This window comes from Zosterops lateralis, assembly GCF_965231275.1.
Source record: "Zosterops lateralis genome assembly, chromosome: Z".
Lineage (NCBI taxonomy): Eukaryota > Metazoa > Chordata > Aves > Passeriformes > Zosteropidae > Zosterops > Zosterops lateralis.
Window position 1 is genome coordinate 20,358,879 of NC_139800.1, and position 22,161 is coordinate 20,381,039.

The 22,161-nt window shown below is 40.7% G+C and overlaps 1 protein-coding gene across 2 annotated transcripts in view; it reads left to right on the plus strand.

Moving 5' to 3' along the window:
* The first annotated feature begins 4,409 nt into the window (after window positions 1-4,409).
* Window positions 4,410-22,161, plus strand: part of CCBE1 (collagen and calcium binding EGF domains 1) — a 96,382-nt gene continuing 78,630 nt past the window's right edge. For both annotated transcript variants that reach the window (XM_083883224.1, XM_083883225.1), the window contains exons 1-2: window positions 4,410-4,524; window positions 4,640-4,720. In XM_083883224.1, coding sequence (XP_083739350.1) covers window positions 4,424-4,524; window positions 4,640-4,720 — 182 coding nt within the window. In that variant the 5' untranslated portion in view covers window positions 4,410-4,423. The remainder of the gene's footprint in view (window positions 4,525-4,639; window positions 4,721-22,161) is intronic.

Consider the following 22,161-nt stretch of genomic DNA (forward strand, 5'->3'; position numbering starts at 1 on the left):
TTCAACTGCCTTGGTCCTTCACTGACATGTTTTCTCAAAAATGCCTCCGACAAAAAGCAAAGACTTTTTGTCTCCTAGATGGATTAAGTGCCATTCTAGTGTTTGTGATGAGAAGTATCTTTCTCTGCCTCAATATTTTTATGTAATACAGGTTTTATTGGGTATTTTACATGTTGGGCTGTAGCGTAGAGTAAGACTGCCCCTTGAACTTATTAGGCAAAATAAATAAAATATTTTAACTTCCACAGTTTCACACTTTTTCAAATGGCAAAAGGATGGCTGGAACAAAGAGGTAAAAAGAATAACAGTCTTTCTCCAGTTTTTAGCCCTTCTTCACCTTGTCCACTGCTCTTTGCCATCCAAATATAACTTGGAGCTGCTGTGGCTATGCCACTGTTTTCTCACTTCTTTCTGCCTTTTCCCTGCTCTGACAGATGCTTTGCAGGGTGCTCTAGCACCGTCTTTCAAGATGTAATACCCTTTTTTCCCTGGGTGGACCTTATGGTTCCCTGGCATTTCTACAGCCTTTTTTCTTCCCTAGTTTTCCTCTGCTTCTTCCTCTCTCTCATTTTCTGCATTATCTCTCTCTTCCTTCCTGTCCCAGACCTGTTTCTGGGGAATCATTTCTGGGAGCTGTTGCATTCACTCCTAGGCTTTGCTCTGCCTGTTTATTCCTTGCTTCATGCAGCCTTTTATAGACTGCTTAACTCTGTTGATCATGTAGAGCTTAGGAAGAAATTATACCTCTATCTAGAGAGAGAGAGAGAGAGATAATAAGGGAGAGATAATAATTCAGGAAATTTTCTCTTTCTGTTACCTGATTTTGGCTTTTTTTTTCTGAGATGGAACACTAGGTGCCTCCTGGAATCACAATGGCATGGGAAATCTTTACACTGACCAAGCTTGGATCAGCATGTAGCAGGTGAGCTCGGATCGTACAGTATTCCTTGAAAGTGGAAGTCTGGATCTTGACTTCCAGGTTCAGTTTGAGCATTCACCTGGAAGGTAGTCTAATCTGTGAATGACCAACATAAGGCCTTTCAAAGTATCCACCGAAGATATTCCTGAAAATCTCTGTTTTCTGTCTGTTTACACCTTCAGCCTTCCTCTGATGTCCCCAAACATGTCAATACTGACAGCTGGAGACCTGGCACTTGATGCAAACACAATGCTATAGTGGGATTAAGACTATTTACAATAACTGGTTACTTGCTTTATGTTTGAAGCAGATGGAAGATGCACCAGTGAAAATGTCGTTTGTAAATGGATCAAGAATAATCACAGTGCATACTTCTGAAGACTGCAGTGAAACATCTAAAAAAAACAACTAACCAAACAAGAAAATCCCTGTGCTCCCCTACCCCCACTCTTCCTCCCCAAACATCATGGTCATAGCTCTTTTAAAGGTGGGAATAGAAAGGGGGTAAAAATAATCTTCCATGTTTATAATCACTATCAGAGTTTCAAATCTCTTGTATGCATTTGTACTGAGCCTAACACAACCATTCTGGTGGAGATCAGTGAGATGTAGATAATTAATAACTCCTCAAGATCTTCATGCATGCAAACAACCTCTCTATTTTTAAGGAGTCAGGGGTGCTCTGAACAGCCTTCTCCTCATGTTCAGAGGCTATGCCTTTCCACTACAGAAAAAGGCTGCTCAAAGGCAGTGATCAACATTTGCTTCTAGGCTATTCCAGTTACCAGCAATATCCAGAAAAGAAACTTGAATTTGTATTATTAATTCAACAACATCATTATGATTGAACTGCAGGAAACAATGCATCTTCTTCCTATGTAAACAGTGTAAATAAAACTTCTGATAAGCACTTTACTGCACTGAATTCCTCATTCTTTTCTTTGAGAACGTTCCAAAGTTTAGTGTGCAGCTTAATCAGCTTCATACGTGCTTGAGTAGGGCAAGTCAAAACTAACATGACCCCGCACAAGGAAAAGCGTCCCTCGCACGAGAAATCCCATTCTGCTTATTTACTATATATGAAAACAGCCCCAATCATTCCTTCCCTGAGGCAACAGGAACTTTTCCATGTTTCCTTAACCACTGTCACCCTTCAACACTTTCCAGGACGAAAGCCTTGTTCTCAGGATGACCCTGGCTGCATGGTCATTAAAGCTGAGATGGAGCTGATGAAGCAAAATGGCCAAACCTCCAACTTCAATGTATTCAGCTGCAATACAGTTACCAGTTGCAAAGTATGGTGCTGTTTAGCCTCTCTTTTCAATAGTTATTGATCACACTGAAATTCTTCTGAATATAAAACTTTAGGCCCTGCTTTGGAAAAGAGTTGAGTACAGGATTAGCTTCACCTGCAGGTTACCATTTTTAAATTAACAAGGCTGTTAGTGTGGGTTAAATAAATACATATTTAAGCTAATATAATATTTTTTAATTAAAAATATAGCAGTGTGTTGATACTGTGCTATGTGAGTGGCAAGGATTAAAGAAAAGGCAAGTTAAGTAGCTTAGGTAGTGAATCAGATCTGCACTGAGCGGCAAAAGTTCGGGGAAAAAACCCACCTTTTTGGAAGCATACTTACGCCAGGCCTATATATAGGCCTTTTGAAATCAAAGTCCTTCTGCATTCATGACAGTTGGGTCTGGGCTGGAAATCATCCAAAGGATTTCAGCTCTGTGCTCTAGGATTCAATCTCTTTTTAAAAAGGAGTGTTTTGAGAGGGTTGCTGACTACTTCTGGAATGTGTTAAATTAAATCCTTTGTTATCTATAGACAGACATCACAGGGGTTACAGCAGTGCAAACCTATCTTCATTTCAGACCTTGCCACTGGATACTTTCTGCTTTGAGTGGAAGGGTAAGGAACATGATGTGGAGACAGGTGTCTCCTGAGCTCCTGGGTCCAAGCACCCGGGTCCTGCTTTTCTTCCTGTTATCTCCAAATCAGCAGAGGCTGCCTGGAAGAGATGAGGGCTTAGCCCTGTGAGAAAGACCCACAGCTTTCTCTGGCTTCAAGACAGCAAGTCTTGTCTTTGCTTATTCATTTGTGTAAAGGAAAAAGAAGTAATTATGACAGAATAAACATCTGAAACATCCTCTTGAGAGCAAAAGACAAAACAAATGGGGAAAAAAAGTCTGCCATGCAGCACTCCTTTGCTTAACTGAGCACTGGAGTAGAGACAATGTGCAGGGTTGCCTAGAGGAAAGAAATACCTTGAAGCTGGCAGTTCACAGAACAGGCAGCAGACTGTGGTGGCAGTGGATGATGTGCAAGTCAGGAAAAACTTCTGAAAAAACCCACAGTTTCCCATTTCATCTATCGTTAGGTTTTTTCTGGGTACTGGACAACATACCAAAGGGATCAACAGCTTAATCATAGCTGATTCATATATGGGGATCTGCATTGTTTATTTACTTATTTTGTTATCAGGAACTTCCTCTTAGAGACATGGGAAACTGAGGCACAGAATGATGAAATAACTCGTTTAAATGTTGCCTGTGGCAGGGGGAAAAATAGAAGTGTGTTGCTCTGATCTTACACCATTTATTACTCCTGTGCCGTTTTAACAGAGGAATTACAGTTCCTTGCATAATCCTGACTTTTCTGGCTGTAATGATATATGAGTACAAAGCGTTGCTCACATTTCCCTGATTTTTCTGGCTGCAAAATGAGGTCTTTTATATTGCAGGTGAAAGTGCTAGAAAGGCTGGTTTGCATCTTGTCATGTCCCTGGAGCTTCTGGTACTTGTAGGAAGTTACGTGGTGATCAAAGCCAGTGCATTTTCCCAACACTTTGCAAAGGCACAGTCGTTTTGCAGGTTCGCTCCCCGGTCCCAAGCATTTTAACGGTGAAAACAGGATATGGTACAACGGGCCAGACCTGATGCGCTGCTTTATCAGAGTCTGATGTCAATTATCTCCGTCTTTATGAATGGTGGAGAAGTGGCAGCTGTACACAAGGATAAACAGCCGTCACAGCAAGATGCTTTGAACTGCTCTGCTCCTTTGGGGAAGAGATTTGAGATAAAGCCGAATCTGGAAAGCATCAGCGGCGGTGCACCGAGAGCCGCTGATCACCCCCGCCGCTTCGGACCTTTCCACCGCTTTCCGTCCCCCTCACCCTGGGACGGGCACCCTCCTCCCCCTCTTCCCCGTGTTGTCCTCAGCTGGGGGGTCGGGAGCGGAGCGTGGCTTTGCAGGGCTGTGTGTTGATTTCCCCTCACTCCCACCGCACATCTGCCGCGACCCTGCCACATCTGGCCGCCGCCCCGCCGCGGGGCAGCATCTGCCGGCACATCTGGGCGCGCGCGGCCCCTCCCCGCGGGCACATCTGTCGGCGGCGGGGGGCGGCCCCGCGGCGGGGCGGGAGGAGCGCGGGTCGGCGCAGCCCCGCCGCCGGCCGGGGCGGGCAGAGCCGGCGCGGCGCGGAGGGGAGCGACGGCCCGATGGGGCGGCCGGCCGGCAGCCTGGCCCCGCTCCGGCTGCTGCTGCTCCTGGCGCTGGGACACGCCTGGACCTACCGAGAGGAGCCGCAGGACGGCGACAGGTGGGTGTTGCGATGGCGAGGCTGCTTCTGTGCGTTTCCTCCCCATCCACCACCTTATTTTTCTTTTTCCTACCTTTTGGGGTTTTTTTTAATACTCTGACACCCCGCCTTGCAGGGAGGTCTGCTCCGAGAACAAAATCGCCACCACCCGGTACCCCTGCCTGAAGTCCACGGGAGAGCTCACCACCTGCTTCAGGTGAGCGCCGCGGCCGCGGAGGACGGGGGGCAGAGGAGGCGCGAGGCTCACTCGTGTCCGCCACTGGGGACTCGCTGCCCGCCGGGAAGGCAGCAGGGGACACACGAGTGTGTGTGTCAGGCGCAGGGACGGCAGCTGTGGCAGCTGTTTGTCTCCCCCCTGCTCTGTGCCCGCCCGCCCCGGCGTTCCCACTACCCCGCGGATCGCGGAGCAGGTAACTCGGTCACATCCCTCCCGCATCTCCCCTGGCAAGTCCTGCAGTTGTCCCCGGGAAGGGTTTCGATAACTCGCTGTAAACGTCACCTCCGAGACATCGCTGGAGAGAGGGCGCGTGTGGTTCTCATTGCTGTACCGGAGCCATCGACAGGTTTTGGTAGGTGAGAGAGGCTTCCTGGGTATCCGGAACCACATTGGAGACACAGCTGCATCAGTTGCAGGATAATCAGTGAGATCTTCTGGATTTGTGCCACACAAATGATATCTTAAGTTAGGTAGATGAATCACACTCTCAGAATTAGAAAATTCTTCATCAACCAGCTCTGGGGAAGAAATTCGGCAGAGGCCTCTCAAATTAAGTAAGATGAATCTAGTCATGAATTTTCATTTTTCGGCTGTGTGTTTGAGAAACATCGTCTGTTTTAATGATGACAGCTGTCCAGAGCAGTTGACAGTGGATGTGCATTTTTGAAGAGCTGTACATGAGGTATGAGCAAACACGTATCCCTTCACTGATGCCCTCGGGTTAACCTCGTCCCCACAGATGAGATGTTTCATGTATGAAAGCTGCTTCTTTGTGAGAGGTTGCTTTGTGGAGGCAACTGTGCTCTGCCTGTGTCTGTGCTCGCATGTGGCAGGGAGCCACTTCTGTATACCAAAAATATGGTAATACATGTAGGAAATGTTACAAAGATTGTCCATCTCTTCCATTTGGCATTAGTTCCAAAGAGCTGCAGACACATGGTGCAGAAGTGTTGTCCCTCTCCTATGCTCTCAGGCTTGCTCATGCCCTTCCAGCAGCCACAGCCACCTGGGACAGTGTCCTGCTCTGCCCAGTTCTTAGCAGCATTAGCTTCCTCCCAGCGCCTGGGAAGGGCTCTGCAGGGAATGGAGATCACCCTTCCCTGAATCCTTTATCTTCTCTCTCTCCTCTGCATGCAAAGGTGAGGCACAGCCCTCTTACAAGCAGCTCTGTATCACCCAGTGGCAACACCCTTTGGAGAGGGACAGTCTGTAGGTTTTGCAGGGAAGCTTTTGCAGGTACTTGGTTGAACCTGCAGCATTTCTCTGGTTTGAGGGCAGAGCACTGAAGTGGACAAAACTGTTCTGAGTGGGGAGTTACTGAATGAAGAAGCTAGAATTGGAGCTGCATAAGGCAGCACACACATGACCATCCTCCTCCTTTGCACATATTCCAAAATCCATTGGAGGAAAGTGGTTCTCCTTTGTGTGTGACAGAGGTGGACTACACAGGCTCCACTGGGCAAGGAAAGCAGGACTCTGCCCAGCTGCCAAGTCCCACTTGTGCTTTCTTCCCTCCTGAGGTATTTCTGACCTTTGGGCTCTGGTTGTGACAAGCCTCCCTCCCTCCCCAGCTCTCTCTCTGCACAATCCCAAGCAATATTCACTGTCCCAAATCAGCACAATCTGTGTGGATGAGAATTTCCAAATTGCTGCATTGAACTCTTGGTTATGTTCAAAAACTCTTGTTTTAGTTCAAACATTTTCTGTATCTATGACTTTCAAGTCTCCTGTGCTTTAAAAAAGAAAAAAAAGATTCTGTGTAATCATGTATTTTTAAGGTTTAACATTTAGGCTTGGGAGAGGGCTCCATTCCCCACCCTGTGAGGTCTCTTTCATGATGTCCATGCACAAGAGCAGAGCAGCAACTCTGAGAGGGAGCAACTCTGCTCAGCAGAGCAGCTCTGCACCGAGCACATACCTGAGCTGCAGTGTGCTGGCAGTCCTGCTCCTCTGAGCTGTGCCATGCTCTGGCACGGACCTGCAGCATCCTCCACCTGAGGTGCTGAAACCCAGGGGCAGAACAGCACCCCCATTGCTCCATAGCAAGGTGTGCTCTCAGCGGGCATGTGGGATTACCCTTGGCTGAACACATTTTAATGTAAGATTCATTAATATTTCGAGGTTGAGGTTCTTAAAAAGACGACAGGAAACTTGCAAGTGTTGACTAATCCTGTGGTGCCTCAAGGCAGATTTTGTTTCGTAGGACATTCAGGAGCTTAAGGATTCAGTTTTCATCTCTGGAATGACAACACTTAAAGAACTTCAGCTTGGTGGAAACTCAGCTGTGGCTTTTAGGAGCTTTCATTCCAGGTTTCAGATAAACTTGATTTTGATGTTCTAGAATTTATTCTTACAACACTTCATTTTTTTAATCTTTCTAGACATCTTTTCCACAGTATTTCATAATGGCAAAAGTTATGTAATTTATATACATTGTTAGAGGTAGATAAAGGGATAGTTAATGTCAGCTTCTATTTACTATTAGCTGTCACATCTAGCTTCTTTTCTAGATCAAAGTACCTTTTGTGTAGAAATTATACAAACTGACACAAAATTTATTGTAACATTATATCATAACACATCAGGCATAAGGCAACATGCACTACTAATGATCTGTTGTGCAATTAGTTAAATAAAATAAGAAATATGAAGTTACACGTCAAAATTCTTGAAAAAGCTCGATGGAAAGTAATTTCATCCTTTTATTTCTCCTGCTGGAATTTGTCATGAAAATCAGCATGTTTTTAGAGCACTTCAATAAAAATAGCATCTTTTCATCACAAAAAGTATTTCTTGATCTTATTTTTTTAACCAGATATACTCACGATTTTTTTTAACCAGATTTACTCATGATCCAAGTGGAGGGCCAAGCCAGAAGAGGGGCCAAGCACTGAGAATACATTGGCGTTTTTCCCTGTGGTCATAGCAACCACGTACACAATCAGATGCATTTTTTTTTCTTTTGAATGTGTGCAGTCTGGCCCTTGGTGTTTTGTTTGGTGTTTTTTTTTTAACATGTCCTCTGTATTTGTCTTCATAAAAGTACAGAGGAACAGATGCAAAAAGCAGAGGGAGCTTTTACAAAATCTTTTCAGTGGAAATCTCATCTAAATTCTTGTATGCAACTGCACAAAGTACCCAGTACTAATGTCCCCATCAGGTAGGTATAGAGAAGAATTTCTGGCCCAGTAAGACTTTGTATTCCTTCTGTATTAAAAAATTCATTGAATTTTAGGAAATTTGGGCAGCATGAGAGTATGAATCCCCAGTCTCCTGTTACTGTCTTCTCCAGTTATTTGGATGTGACGTTAATATGTTTCACTCTTAGACAGACTTCTAAATACTTCATTGGCATGAAAAATTGCACAAATATTGCATTTTTCTCCAGTGGCTGTGACAATTCAGTTTGTGCATCCTTGCAGCACTCCTTTTGACTGCAGTCCTTCCTTCATTTCCATTTTAAACAGTGCTTCTGTATGTTGTTGCACTGGTCCTGAAGAAAAAGCAGCATTTGGGACAGGCATCCCCTTGCTCCATCCTGATTGTGGAGCTGTGTTCCTGTAAAGGAGTGGTAGTGGTTTTGTAATTTCCAAGTTCAAGAGGATCAACATCTAATCTGGTACAATTTATTAATTGGATTTTCTCCCTTTTTAAAAACCAGCAAATTTGATTGCCAGAGTAACTGTTGTATATTAGGAGGGCTAAATATTTTATTCAGTTAGCATTTAGGGAATGTAGTGAATTATTCAGAATTATACAATATACATACTTAAAAAAACATTTGCTAATGGGAAGCTGTTAGAAGTTGTAGGAAGATTCAGGCATGAAATGTTGGAAAATGAAAATATTTTTATTGCCTGACTGTGCTCATCTCTTGGCCTACTAGACACTTAAATATTGTTGTAAGTTGACATGAAAGAAATAGTCTTGCTCCGCCTCAGAAAATTTTTATAAAATGCTAAGCTTAGGAAACGAGCAAGCTTAAATCAGGCAGATGAAAATTTGTATCTGGATCTGCACAGCTGAGAAGGACATTTTAGCCATTGCCTTCATGGGCAAAGAGAAGATTTTGGGTTTTTTCCTTTATTCAGATGAAACTGTTACTCTAAATTAGTTGACAAAACTGATTATTTTAAAAACAAATAGATTATTGACATGGTAAGAGAAATTATCCATCTTTCTCTGACATCACCATAAGTAGTCTCCTGCATTTTTTACTGAAAATGAAGTGTGCAAGGATGTGTTATATCCTAATTTTGTGTGTATAGTGATGGAGACTGCACCTGGTCCTTCCTTCTGCAGGACCAGCAAGGAGTAAATAATTTAGAATCAGGGTGCTGGGCAGAACAATTATAGCTAAGGATGGTGAAATCTTCGTAAAGATGAACCAAATCTTTACATATATCTCTCTCAAACAAGCCCCATGTTGCGGGACGTAAATCTTGGCTTAGAACTTAATCTGTAACTTTTTTCCAAGTATTTTGCAAGCAAGGTCTTTTAAATAGGACAAACACATTTCAGTTTAGGTTGTCAGTTTCCTCATCTCGTAGTTAGCAGCTACAAGTATTTTGCATAGGCTCTTCTAACACTTCAGATTTCCAAATTATGCTGTAAAAATTTGTTTTACACTTCATAACAAAAAGACAATTCAAATTTATTATGAAAGAGAATGTATATATATTTTTACCCTACTTTGTTCTGGTGCTAAACAGAGATCACATGCCTCAAAAAGTATTTCTTTTTACCCTCTTCAATGCTGATACTGCTGGTGAAGCCTACTATTTTTATAAACTGTATCATTTTGCACATTCTTAAAAGATAAAAGTAATTGCAAGTAAGTTGGATTGTAGCTGTTTCACAAAGAGCAGCACTTTCACTAATATGCCCTTGGGGACCATATGCAATTTCTGGTTCCCAGATTCTCAGTGAGCATGTAGCAGAGCTTTCCAACATGAGAGAAAAATTGCTGTATATAGTTTTGGAGCTTTCAGCTGGAATAAGCAGGGATAATCTTTGGTCATCTTATCTTCTGACTTTAGTTTTCATAAATTTCTTTTTTATAGGTGCTTTTGCATTTCCTCTCTGAAGTTTTGCTGACTGTTCCATATCATTGAAAGAGCCCCAAGTGATATATTATAATATAACAGTTAAACAAGAAACTAACCTGATTAGAGCAAACTATTGCCTAATCTCCAGTTATCTTTAAGGGAACTGCACTACACAGTAGAATTTTGCTGAAAGTTTAGAGAGAATATGATTTCATATTTTATATTGGTTTCAGAAAACTAAATGTACAGAATATACATATATACACATTTTAGAAAAAATGCACATTTTAGAAAAAAAATCTTCCAGGGAATTGCCCTCACCAGTAGAGCCTTGTACGTATCTATGAATTAAATCTTCTTCAATACAGTAATTTTTTTACAAAACAGTGTATGCTACAATGGTGCGAAGACATTCTTCCTATCTTTCATAGATATTTTTTCTCACTGTTACTTTGGAAGTAGCACCCTCAAGTTGTATGGTTCTGACTGCATTCAGTCCTGAGTTTCATTCATTTTTCTTTGCTGTGATTGCCAAAAGAACAGATTGCTCAGAGCTACTGAGACATCTTGTGAATATCTGCTGGTCAAAGGTAATAGCAACATCACACAGTTGTCTTTAGTCTTCCAAACCACATTTGGATAGCCATGATTTTCTCTGTCACTTTTCTGTCTCTGGTACTAAGAATAAGAAATCAAATTTTTTCTGGATTTTTGGTGACATTAGGGACACCTGAGATCTCAGCAGATGTGGGTGATACTCTGCTGCAGCAGAGACTCCTGCAGCAAAACATGGTGTTCCTGTGGATTTCCCATGCAGCGTCTCCTCTGTACAGCTAATTCACTCCAAAATGAAACAATTTAATTAACGGTCCTAAAGAATGTTGCATAATTACTGTGAGTGGTGCTCTCAGGTACGATGTGCTAATTAAAGGATGAGGTCAGGCAAGTTGTTGTTCACGTAGTCCAGGAGTTTTTGATGTTCACATCAAAGTAGTTTGGAGAATTTTAGAACTGGTGAGCTGAGAGCTTTATGATGAGTGCCCTGCTTGGTGGATTGATTGATAATGAAACCCAGGTGCTTTGCATTATGGTTTTCATCTACAGAATATAGGGTTAAATATGAACTGACTTTCCTGGCCATGTCATCTAGCTCAGAGACTCCAGACAAACAAAATAGTAGCCCCAGGGCCTCCCATGGCTAATACGAAATAGGTAATAAAAATAGGCCGCCAAAGGGAACATGACGTTTGTAATTATCCTAAGTATTGTATATGTTCCCTAAGGTCAGGCTGTTTTGTCCTTAAAAAGTGATTGTAGTCTCTCCTGCTAACAGCAGGATGTTATTAATACTTGTATTACTGCTCCCATTGTGGTAGACACCCATTGAGCTGAGTTGTGCTGTACTGATTGCAGACAAAACAGGCAAGACAGAAAAGGCAGGAATGGAAGGATAAAGATATGGAGCAGCAGTGAAGAGAAAGGACAAAACACCCAGGGGCATGGAGCAAGCAGAAAAAATAACTGATGTAGCCATAAAAGACAAAAATTCCATCTTGGTCGTGGTTTGTGTGTCAGATATGTGTGTGACAGAAGGGAGGTAATCACTCCCCAAAGAAGTATAATTTAAATGATTCCAAGCTTCTGTTTAAGTTGAACTCATAAAAACAAAACATCAGCCAAAATCAGACAACAACCCACACGCATGCACCCCTGGGAGGATTCCTGTTCTCCCAACTAGACTTGGACCTAAGCTACAGGCATTGATGCATCTTCCCTTGACAGCCTCTCCCCTTCCTTCCTTCCTCAGTCTGGAAAATCTCTCTCCCTCTCTGTCCCTCTCTGTAAAGTGTGTCTGTGTAGAGGCAGGAGAGACAACTTACAGGCAGATATTTAAATTTCCCTTTCAGTCCTTTCTCTGCTCAGATTGCCTGCATTGCTTGTCATAGCAAAGAGTTTTTGGGAAGTAGTTGAGCATGAAATACTTAAACTAGTTGTTGAAAAGTAGATCAGGCTTGTTAGAGATCCCAGGTAAGACAGGATTGTCCATATTCTCCTGTGAATGACATTGTTCAGTACAAAGAACATGTTTTTGAGTGTTTTTGAGACCTTTGCTATGCTGACCTTTTTCTGTCACTGGATATGAGGAAGGAAAATTACTGTAGGTGGGGAACAAGGTCACATGAAGCAGGTGTGAGGGGGATACCTGATGTTGATGTACAGATAAGCAGCTGCACTGTACCTGGGATAGATCTCATTTCAGATTGCACTCACTCTTATGCAGTGCTGGTCATTTGGGGCACGTGTGATTTTGGGTGTCATTGAGATTTCATTGCTGAATTCTCATAATCTTGAGTTTGGTTTTGCCTCCACCTCAGTACCCTGAGTCCTGAGTCAACTTTTGTCTCAATGTGTGAGTCACAGCTGAGTGTTCAGTACCCATGTCATTCCAGCTGGAGCTGTTGGGAATGACACTGTGCTTTGCCATAATTCAGTGACAGGGAGACAGTTCTCTCTTCTCTGGACACTGTGTGTTGCTTACATCTCATACAGACTACATAGGTCACTCCAGGGTTCCTCTTTTTAATTGTGCCCACCACCTCAAACAAGCAAAACTGATTTTGATTTACAGTAAAAAAAAAAAAAAAAAGCTTTCCCCAAAATCTGCTCAGATTTTTTTCTCTGTGTTGTCCATTTTCTGTTTGCTAGGTTTCAGTTTTCAAATTAATAGGGGCTTCTTTTGTAAACTAACAGTAGCAAATGTCACTCTGCTGCTCAGCTTTGCCAGTTCTTCTATGTGGTTCCAACTGTAAGCAGAAACAATGAAAAGCAGAATCCATACAGTGCTGACTTGATTTCTTCTTGGCCTAGTAAAAGAAAGCAATTTGTTTGCATCTCTTCAAGAGTAGCTCTGTTTAACAGTTGAAGAGAAAAACAATTTAAGTTTTAGACAGTAAAGTAATCTCAGAGCTTAGTGTTTGGAAAATCCTTGTCCCTTAAAGAGTGTTTTCCATTGTGTTGTGTTGATTTCATTGCTGATTCTGGTTCAAAAAATGAAGTACAAGACCATCGAGCATTTAGTGTACATCCAGCTATTGTAAATAATTTCTTCTGAGTTTCTTTGTTAGTTTCAAGTTCCAACCACATTCGTTTTAATTGACAACCTGTGCTGTAATTGACATGAAGTGAAATACACAGTGTTTGTATTAACTGTATTAATTTTAGCAGCCACTCAGTAGTAAACACATTAAACAGAATTCTTCTCCATCCTTTTCAAACGGAGTGGGAGATGAAGTGGGGCAGACACAGTGTTTTAAGTGGGAAAGAGAGGCAAAATCTAAGCTATAATCCAAGTTTTTAAATAGTTCATTTTTTGAAAAATGCATAAGCTTATTATAGGTCAATGGCAAGTTGTTGTAGAACATGAGTTTGGAGAAATACAAGACAGTATCCATCTGGGCTAACAAGCATATTATTTCTCTTTCTATGGCAAAATTACTGGTGCTTAGCTTCCAGTTTAAAATAGCAGTGTTCATGTTTGCTTCATCATTTCATTATCAATCCTCAAGGAGGAAGGCTGACCACATAATTCTCTGTAATAAAGTTTGCAAGTCCAATAACTTATAACTGTACAGTGTTGAAAAAGGATGAAAAAATAGGGTCATTATGTATGACCATAATATTTCATGAAAAATGGATGAATGCTGAAAATACAGAAATTTGTGAAAGTAGACCCAGAAAAAAGTGTGCTTAGAATTCTTCATATAAGAGAGAAAAAATAACTTTATTGGATACATATTTTGTTTGTAAATAACTTCCTGTCCAGAGTTTCAGTGTCTCTGTGGAATGTTAATATTTCTGTGATCACATTCAACAAGTTTAATGTATGTTGTAAACCAGACATCTTGCCTATTCAGTAAGATGTTATTATCATACTCAATTTTCACTAAAGAGTTTATTATCATAGCTGCACCAAAATAGCAGTGTCATTTCCTAAACATTGCTCTCTGGAATTCTGACAAAACCCCTTAGTTTAGAGGTTATTGCCTTGGATAGTTGAAACAAAAATAGCCAAAGGGAAAATTATTTAATTTTTAAAGCAGCATCTGTGGGAGAGGAAAAAAAAAAAAAAACCAAACAGGTGACAACAGAAGTTTTGGTAGGTCTTTGATAGTTCTTAGTAGTTGAGAAGAGGAGAGTGAGAAAGAGACTTGAGGGACCAGGACTATAGCTACTGTTTGGTAAATGCTTAATCCTACTGGAAATTTGTGCTTTTAACTGCAGCTTCCTGAGGCAAGAGTGAGGAGCAGTGGCAGACAAACCATGCTGGCAGTCTGGGCTGATCTCTGGAATTCTGTAGCATGATGAACCCAGCTGTTGGTCTTCACAGTGGACTGGACAGTCTAAGGCCAAGTGGTGCCTCAGACTGTGACTCTTGTGGTGTTTCAGATTGACTTCTTGATATGTTACTTAATGGGCTGCTTGTATGCAAAATAATACGTTTGCGTAGGCAGTTGTATGAAGGTTGTTTTGATTTATATTTGAATTTTTAAAGCTTATTATTAGGGAGTTTTTTGTTTATTTTGTTTTCCCTGAGGAAAGTGTATGTCTATTCTACTGGGCTTCTCTGTAGGCCTGGAGAGATAAGGAGCCTGTAGCAAATGGGTCATTGTGGGGTTTTGTGTTTTCTTTTTTGTTGTTTGTTTGGTTTGGGACTTCTTGCTTCTTTGTTTTGTTTGTTTCTTTGTTTTGTCTATTGGTTTGTTTGTTGTTTTGTTTGTGGAGTTCTGTTTGTTTTTAATTTAATGGGGTTTGGGGGGTTAGTGTTGTCTTGCAAAGGTATTCATATCAAGCTCTTTTCATTTTAAAATTAAGAAATGTAAAATGGAACTGAGAATGTAATTAGAAATAGAGAACATGGGATTAATTTTTATTCTACCTTATCCTGCTTACCTTCTAACTTGTCTAATAGCAAGCCAGAAGACACTGAACATGCTATTTCTAAGTGTGTTGCCCTGCTCAGTGTCACACTTCAGTTTCCTACATTTCTAACTTTCATCAATGCACAGTAAATTAGGGATGAGAGAGGGAATTGGGACAATCTGACACTTCTCAGTTTTCAGACATTTCTGTTCAGAATCTGCTTTAGGAGTCCAGGCTCTGGTTCTTTTCACTGTATATGGTCAATGAGAAGAAAGGGAAAGAGTTACCCTTCACAGCAAGCTAACATGATATTTCCTCCTAGTTTTAAAACTTCTTAAAGAGAAATGGAAATTTTGCTGTCATATAACCTCAGCAATGAGCTTTATCCATGAAGTTTTATAAAGACAGACCTGCATTCCTGAATCTCCTCTGGATTTGAAGTTAATTCAACATGCAATTAAACCTTCTCCTTGTGTTTAATTTTAAATTAGGCCCTTTTCCTTCAGAAATTTCTCTGTGTTAAAAAACACTTTATGAATGTGTCTGTAGGACTAGTCCCTTTTTGATTTTTCTTAGAAAATCTCACCTCTGTTAAAACAGGTCTCTCTTGGTCCCTGCGTGGGTACTAAAGGTGTCATTTGAAAAGATTTGCAGAGGTTTGAATTTTCCATAGCTCTACTGACTTCCCTGGACCTGCACCAAAGCGTGTCAGTTGGGGAATTCTTCATAATTATTCTTAGCATTCCATGAAAAAAAAAAAAGAATGCAGAAAGATTTTAAAGCAGATTGAACGCATCTTACCACCAAAGCAAATTCTCTGCCTGGTTTTCCCAGCTGAGATTCTTGGCCAGAGTCTTGTTTGTGCTCTTTGTTGTCCTCGCACTGACCCACGCTTGAATTTGCGGTTTTATTGGCTGTGCCTGGAAGGGTCCTGGATGGTGCCCCTCCAGATTTACATCGGTGGGAGCACTGTGATCCAGGGAGGCAACAAGGTTTAACCTTAGGAGAGGCTTGCCAGGAGTCCAGTTCTAGGTCCTAGGCTTCATTTCTCTGCTCCTCAAGGAGCTGTATCATGCCAAATTCTGCTTTTAGTTACCCACTAACATTTTCTATAGGATGTCAGTATTATCTAATTCTCCAGCTATGAAATGGAGGGAAAAGCCTAATTTATGCCTCACAGGGAAGAAAGAGAACCTGAAAGCTTGTGCTGAGGATGCAGCATTCCTGTTACAGCGAAGATGATTGCTGTAAATCAAATGTTCAAATAGCTTCCTAGACTTTGTTTACTTTGGTGATTTGCTGTCATTCCAGTTCAACAAAATACTACTGTTTGAGATGAGAAGAAAAAGTGCTCATATTTAAAAGTATGTTTTTTTCATATCCACCAAGAGAAAAATTAGATTTTTTTGAGATGTTTTCTTATGTTTCAAAAGTATCCAGAGTATTTCCACAGTGGGAGTCAGCTAATGGTACATCGCTGGAACATCTCCAGTGATAATAACTGTGGCAGAATCAAAAGAGCAGTAGAAAACAAGTAGTCAAGAACAACAATGGCAAAAATACACATATATTTATTTATGCATCCTTGTTTGCAGTATAGACGTCTGGATATTTTGAAATACCAGTAAAAGTAGACTTCAAACATTTTCATTGACCTTACAGCCATTACAGTTATAAGTAGTTCCAATGAAAAGAAAACTCTTCCAAGAAATTTTTCACAACGACTTGACAAGGATTTAATACAGGACAAATATATCTCCAGGATGGAATTAGAGGGGAAACTTTCCTGTGTTCAGATTCCTCTTAATTGTGTATTAGGTCTGAAGATCCTGGCTGTATTCCATATTGTTCCATTTGTTGCTTGCCTCTGTAAGGCTTCTCTTTTGGAAGAAAGAACCAAACAAATCTAGCAACCCTTTTATTAAATGCCATCTTGACCTTGCTTCTTGGAAATATAATGGCCGAAAGGATGAAAAATTATAGCAAGTGTTTATTACTGAAATCCAGTCTCAGTTGTGAGAAGATTAAGTGTTTCAAAAGATTTAATATCCTGCCTGCTTCAATGGGATGCATGTGGAAAAGAGATGCAAAGCAGCAGAGAACTGAAAATGGCTGTGTGATGTCTTGCTCTGTAGGCATGTGGTTGATATTTGTGGGAAATGCTTGACAACACAAGTTTTAGAACTGATCCTAACCACATCCCTGATTTCCCTATCAGGCTGTTGTGGGGAAGACATGGAGCATGTCCACTTACATCATCCCAAACTACCCGATGATAATGGCAGATATAAGGAGTGACTCCCAAAATAGAGGTTTGAAAGTCAAGTGTCAAATTGGTGTTCTATAGCTGGGTATCAATATATGAATGAATAGCTACCTTAATCTTGATTTTTTTGTAGGAAAACTGTAATTCCTAAGCCCATTTGTATGCATGAAAAGGTCTGTTGATGAGGAAGGTTTATCTGGAGAAGGAGATACTTGATAAATACAGAAGCAGATGCTAGCTTCTATTAGAAATAAGTTTTCTTTTTAAAAGGGCCAAACTGCAGATTTTAAATTATTCCAAGCTTTTCCTTGTTCATGGAGACAAAATGAAGTTGTTTGTCTTTGGAGATGCCTTTCCATCTTTTACTGTATTGTAGGAAAACAATTTGAAAGACTCCTTGTAATTTTTGTGATACCTTTATGAAACGTAGCTTAGTTTATTGGGCAGAACCTTTTTTTTTTTTTTGCAGCCCTTCTTACTGAAATACAAGTTCTACAAGTAGATGCAAGATGTTTTTCATTATTTGGTGGCATACACACAGAGCATGGCAGATTGTCTGCCTGCTTTACTCAGACTAAATGCACATCTTTGGAAGACTTTGAGAGGCACAGACATCTGCTGCCTTTTGTTTGCATTTTTTCATGCTGATTTTCATACAACTTCATATTACAAATTTCCTTATTGAAGAGTAAATTTTCCACAATATATTTTTATGTTAACTGCTCTGAGGTGATTCATATGCTACATTTGGATGTTTCATCATTGCCTTTGTAAAGTCAATGTTTAGATGGAGGATTAGCCATCCTGAGGTTTTCCTTTTAAAGCATAGTGGTGAAAACCATAACAAAACGAAATCATTTATAAACTTACCATGTCAGCTGTTGATGTTAGAAAGGTTCTGACAATCTCTTAGCTGCCTGTAATGGCAAAGTATGGATTCTCTTGGAAGAAATTTAGGCTGGGATATGACAACATATACACATAAAAATGGTACATAAATTACTCTCTCATCCAAGAGACAATGGATACCTTGTGTTTGGGTTTACTGGCTGTGTACAAAAAAAAATAGCTAGAATCAAAACCTGTTTTGCACCACTAGTGTTAATTGAATATAGTTTCATTGGATTTGATTGAGTTTCTCTAGACTTATGCTTCTTTAAATGATGGTGAGAATAATATTTCATCCCTGAAATTTATCTTTTGTAAGGTCTCCCAGTTCTCATCAGGATGAAATAGTTTGATTGTATTTAACAATGAATCATCTAACTCAGTAATTGTTGTGTATGAGTGATTAAATTCTGGGGGTTTTTTTTATCTCCTCTGTCTAACCATAGATTTTTAAAATTATGATTGTCGGTTATGCAAGATTAAAGGAGGAAAAAAAAAAACAGCAAGAGAAAAAGCCCCAACAAAACCCCAGCAAAACACAGGTTTCTTGCATAATTTGTTTGGCTAGTCAGCACTTCTGGGCTGCTTCTAAATAAATAAATAAAATTTATTCAATCATTCTAAAAAGTTGGAAATCTTCAATGAGCTCATGTATTTTCACTAAAAGCTGTGAGACTTCATATTTTTAGCCCTGTCCTCTCAAGATCGGTGTAAGTTTATTCTCAGCCCTGTGATGCCCTAAGAGATGGATGATCAAACCATTTGGATGCTTCAACCCACTGAGTTTGGCAGGAGTCCGATTCCTATGTGTCATCTGAGGACCTGTGCTCAAGTAGAGGGTATGTAGAATAAAAGGGTTAGAAAGGAGCAGTTAATTCTGGTATGTGGTAGAGCTTTGCAGCTTGCTGATGTGAAAAACAAAACAAAACCAAGAGGTCACAAATATCATTTTAGAATATGATCAAGTCTGTGTTCAATATCTTTGATTGAGCAGGAGGATGCTCAGTATTCCCTCACCTTCATGTCACTTTCTCAGTTCTCTGAATTCTCCTGCATTTATCCCTGAACTGCAGAGAGTAGAAAAGATGCTTAATTTTAAGGTCGTGTCTGCTCCTTCCATATGCCACGCAGGACATACTCTCTCATTTCCCTTGTTAATTATCCAGGAGGCTCAGGAGTGGTTTGTATTACAGGTCTGCATTTTTCCCTTCCTAGATGTGTCACTTTAACTCATTAAGTTTTGCGCAGATCCCTAAAAATTGCCTCAAATTTTTCTTTTTTATTTGCTTGCAAATACCATAACTTTGCTAAAAGAGTGCTGCAAGTAAGCAGAGAGATGGAAAACACTTCAGACTTATCAGGAGTCTGGGGAGAGTGTGTAAGTCTGACAAAGCAGGAATTGGATACTCCCAGGAGGGAAGCCCTGTCAGCATTGGAACATGGCAGGATTACACTGTCCTTGTTGCATGCTGTGTGACATGGTACCATGCAGTGAGTCTGAGCGGAAATTAAAGACATGGATCCATCACAAATGTAAAAATTCATTTGTGATTTTGATTTTGAACAGAAGTTTAATTGTGGATCACTTTTCTGGGACATGCAAAGGATATGCATCTCAGGGGAGAAAACTGCCCATTCTGTCTGCTTTAGAGATGTCACTCCTCTCAGACTTTCGCCAGTGTTTTCTTAGAGGAATATATGCAATCAGAACGTTTGTGCTTTTCTAACACTCTTACTTGGTGGATCATCACCTCTGGTACTTAAATGTCTGGAAATGAGAGAAAATAAATAGTGGTGTAAATTTGGCAGGCATTGATCCCCAACAGGGATTACCTAAAACGTTTGCTGTTCCATGTATCCTTTAAAGAGGAAGCTTGTTGTAGGTAAAATAAATCTTTCTGGTCTAGTGGGAGTGTTGGGGAAATTGTCTCTTTAAGGAGACAGCACTGCAAGTGAGAAGCTTATCAGCTGGGCAAGGCACAGGAGGAAAGATTTGGTTACTGGACAACCAGGAACTGGAAATAAGGAAGTCAAGAGTGATGCCACAGTCTGTGTGGTAAAGTCTTTACAGTAGTAGTGAAAAAATTTTAATACTACTGTGCAAACTCCTGACAAGACCTCAGCTGGAATAGCCTGAGTAATCATGGTCATTAACTTGCAAAGATGAGGAGGCATACCTGGCACAAGGCTTTCAGAAACAGGGACAGCCCATGTGATGGCAAGAGGGAAGTGGCCTAGAGATGGAAAGAAGCAATACTCCTCTTGGAAAAGTAGAAGGCAGTCCTAGTTAAAAAATGATGTAGTTACTTGAGTGACAATGAGTACCAAGTTTTAAGATATGAGTCTTGTTAGATGTAATTTCAAATTCCTGTGAAAATCATCTTCTGGATTTGGAACTGGTTTGCACTGGAAATTCTGAATGTGATGATGACACCTTGCAGACATCCTTATGCAAGCAGCCAACTTGGAGTTGCCTCCTTCTACTGGATAGTGCAGAGGCTTTCACTAGCCAGCAAAATTCTGTCTTTACATGTGTCATGTAGCCAACTGTCTAGTGGCCAAGCTGACCCAGCATAGTCCCAGCTCTCATGAGAAATGCCAGTGCCACCTTCACATGTCAGAAACCAGCAGCCCCCTGTGGTCCTGCTTGCTCCAGCCTGGAGGTGTTTTGTGTCAGCACAAGCAGGGTGTTCAGGACACCAGCTCAACCCCTCACACTTGCACCAGTCTCTGTGGCTCTACCACCGATTTCTTCAGCAAGATGGAAACCCTCAGGCTCAAACAGTCATGATCTGGTGCCTTAAAATCATGGGCTCCTTCCTTTTTGGCTTTTTAGCCTTGTTATTGAATGTCGTGAATGTGGGAAATCTTATCTCTTGTCTGAATGACTTCCATGGCTGTGCTCAACATCCTGTGATGGCGCTGCCTCTTTATGAACGTCTCCCTTGTCATTGTTAGCAGAGAACAAATATCCCTGGAAATAAACAAAACAAGGAAATATAGAAAATACTTGCTATAAACCAGGCTTGTGTTTAAATTGAAGGTTTTCCCAAGAAGCTTACTAATACACATTTAGAGCAGAGCATTCTTTGTCGAGTCCTGAATGTTGATTTTTCCTTTTGAATCCTAGCAGGATAACATGAGGAGTTTGAAATGTCAAGAGTCTCTTTCAAGGATCTAAATAATGATGAATCTTTTGTACAGAATGATTTAAAACTTGAAATGGAATTAGAGCCTTAATGTCATGACCGTGCACAAATTCTTGAAAATTTAATTTTTTGATTTGTTTACAGTATGGCACTGTACTACTTTTTGAGGATGGGGAGAAATGTTTGAGTCTGCTTTTCTCAGTACCTGATCAACAGATTTTAACATCAATTAGATAGTATCTTCAAGGACACAGTTTTGGATAACAGCCATGATGTTGTTCTAAGAACAGAACTTCTGCTCTTTATGTTGTTGTTCCAATTGGCAGTTTTGGGATTAAATGTCTCAAGACACATGTAAAAAGAAAATTTTTTTGTAGGCATGCTGCCTGCTCAGATTCAGCCTGCAGGCTGCTGGTACACAAGCTGGGATTGTTTGGCTTTGCTGTCTTCCATTAGGAGAGTGAAGAAGTGGATTGTCTTGTTAAGGTGTTTTTCAGAGATTCTCATTACCAGACAATAAGAGAGAGGAGACTTAATCTCTAGGTTGACTCTCCAGTGACCCTTAAAGTTGGAATAACTGAGAAAGCAGCAGTTGCACCAGTAAAAGCTGAAAGTTAGCTAAGGGCTAAAAAAAGGGAGATTGTTGCTGTAAGAACTGAACTGATGCCAGCAGAAAGCTGATACAGCAGTGACATGAGCGATATTATCTTCACAACAGTCATGACTGTGTTGCAGAGGCTGCAGGGTCAGACCTCAGGTTTGCTTAAAGCCACGTGAAGACAAAATACATCCTTTCTATACTACTGTAAACAGGGATCTGAAACAGGATAATTAACATTATTAGAGTGGGCTCTCTGCTTTATCAAACTTCCTAGTGTGTCTCTCATCCAAGAAGGACAGAAGAGTCCTTTGAAAAAATAATTTCCACCAAGTTTAAATAACTCAATGGCCAGAAAGAAAGAGGCCGTGGCTCTATTTTCTGTCATTTGTAGAAATTGGTCCATCTAGATAATTTTTACCATGGGTAGGATTTTACTATGGAATGAGTATTTACAGGATGAACTCAAGGCAAACATGTCCCAGGCATCCACTCAACTTCCAACCCAACATTTTAGAGCTGTTTTATCCCAGCCTTCTATTTAAGAATCA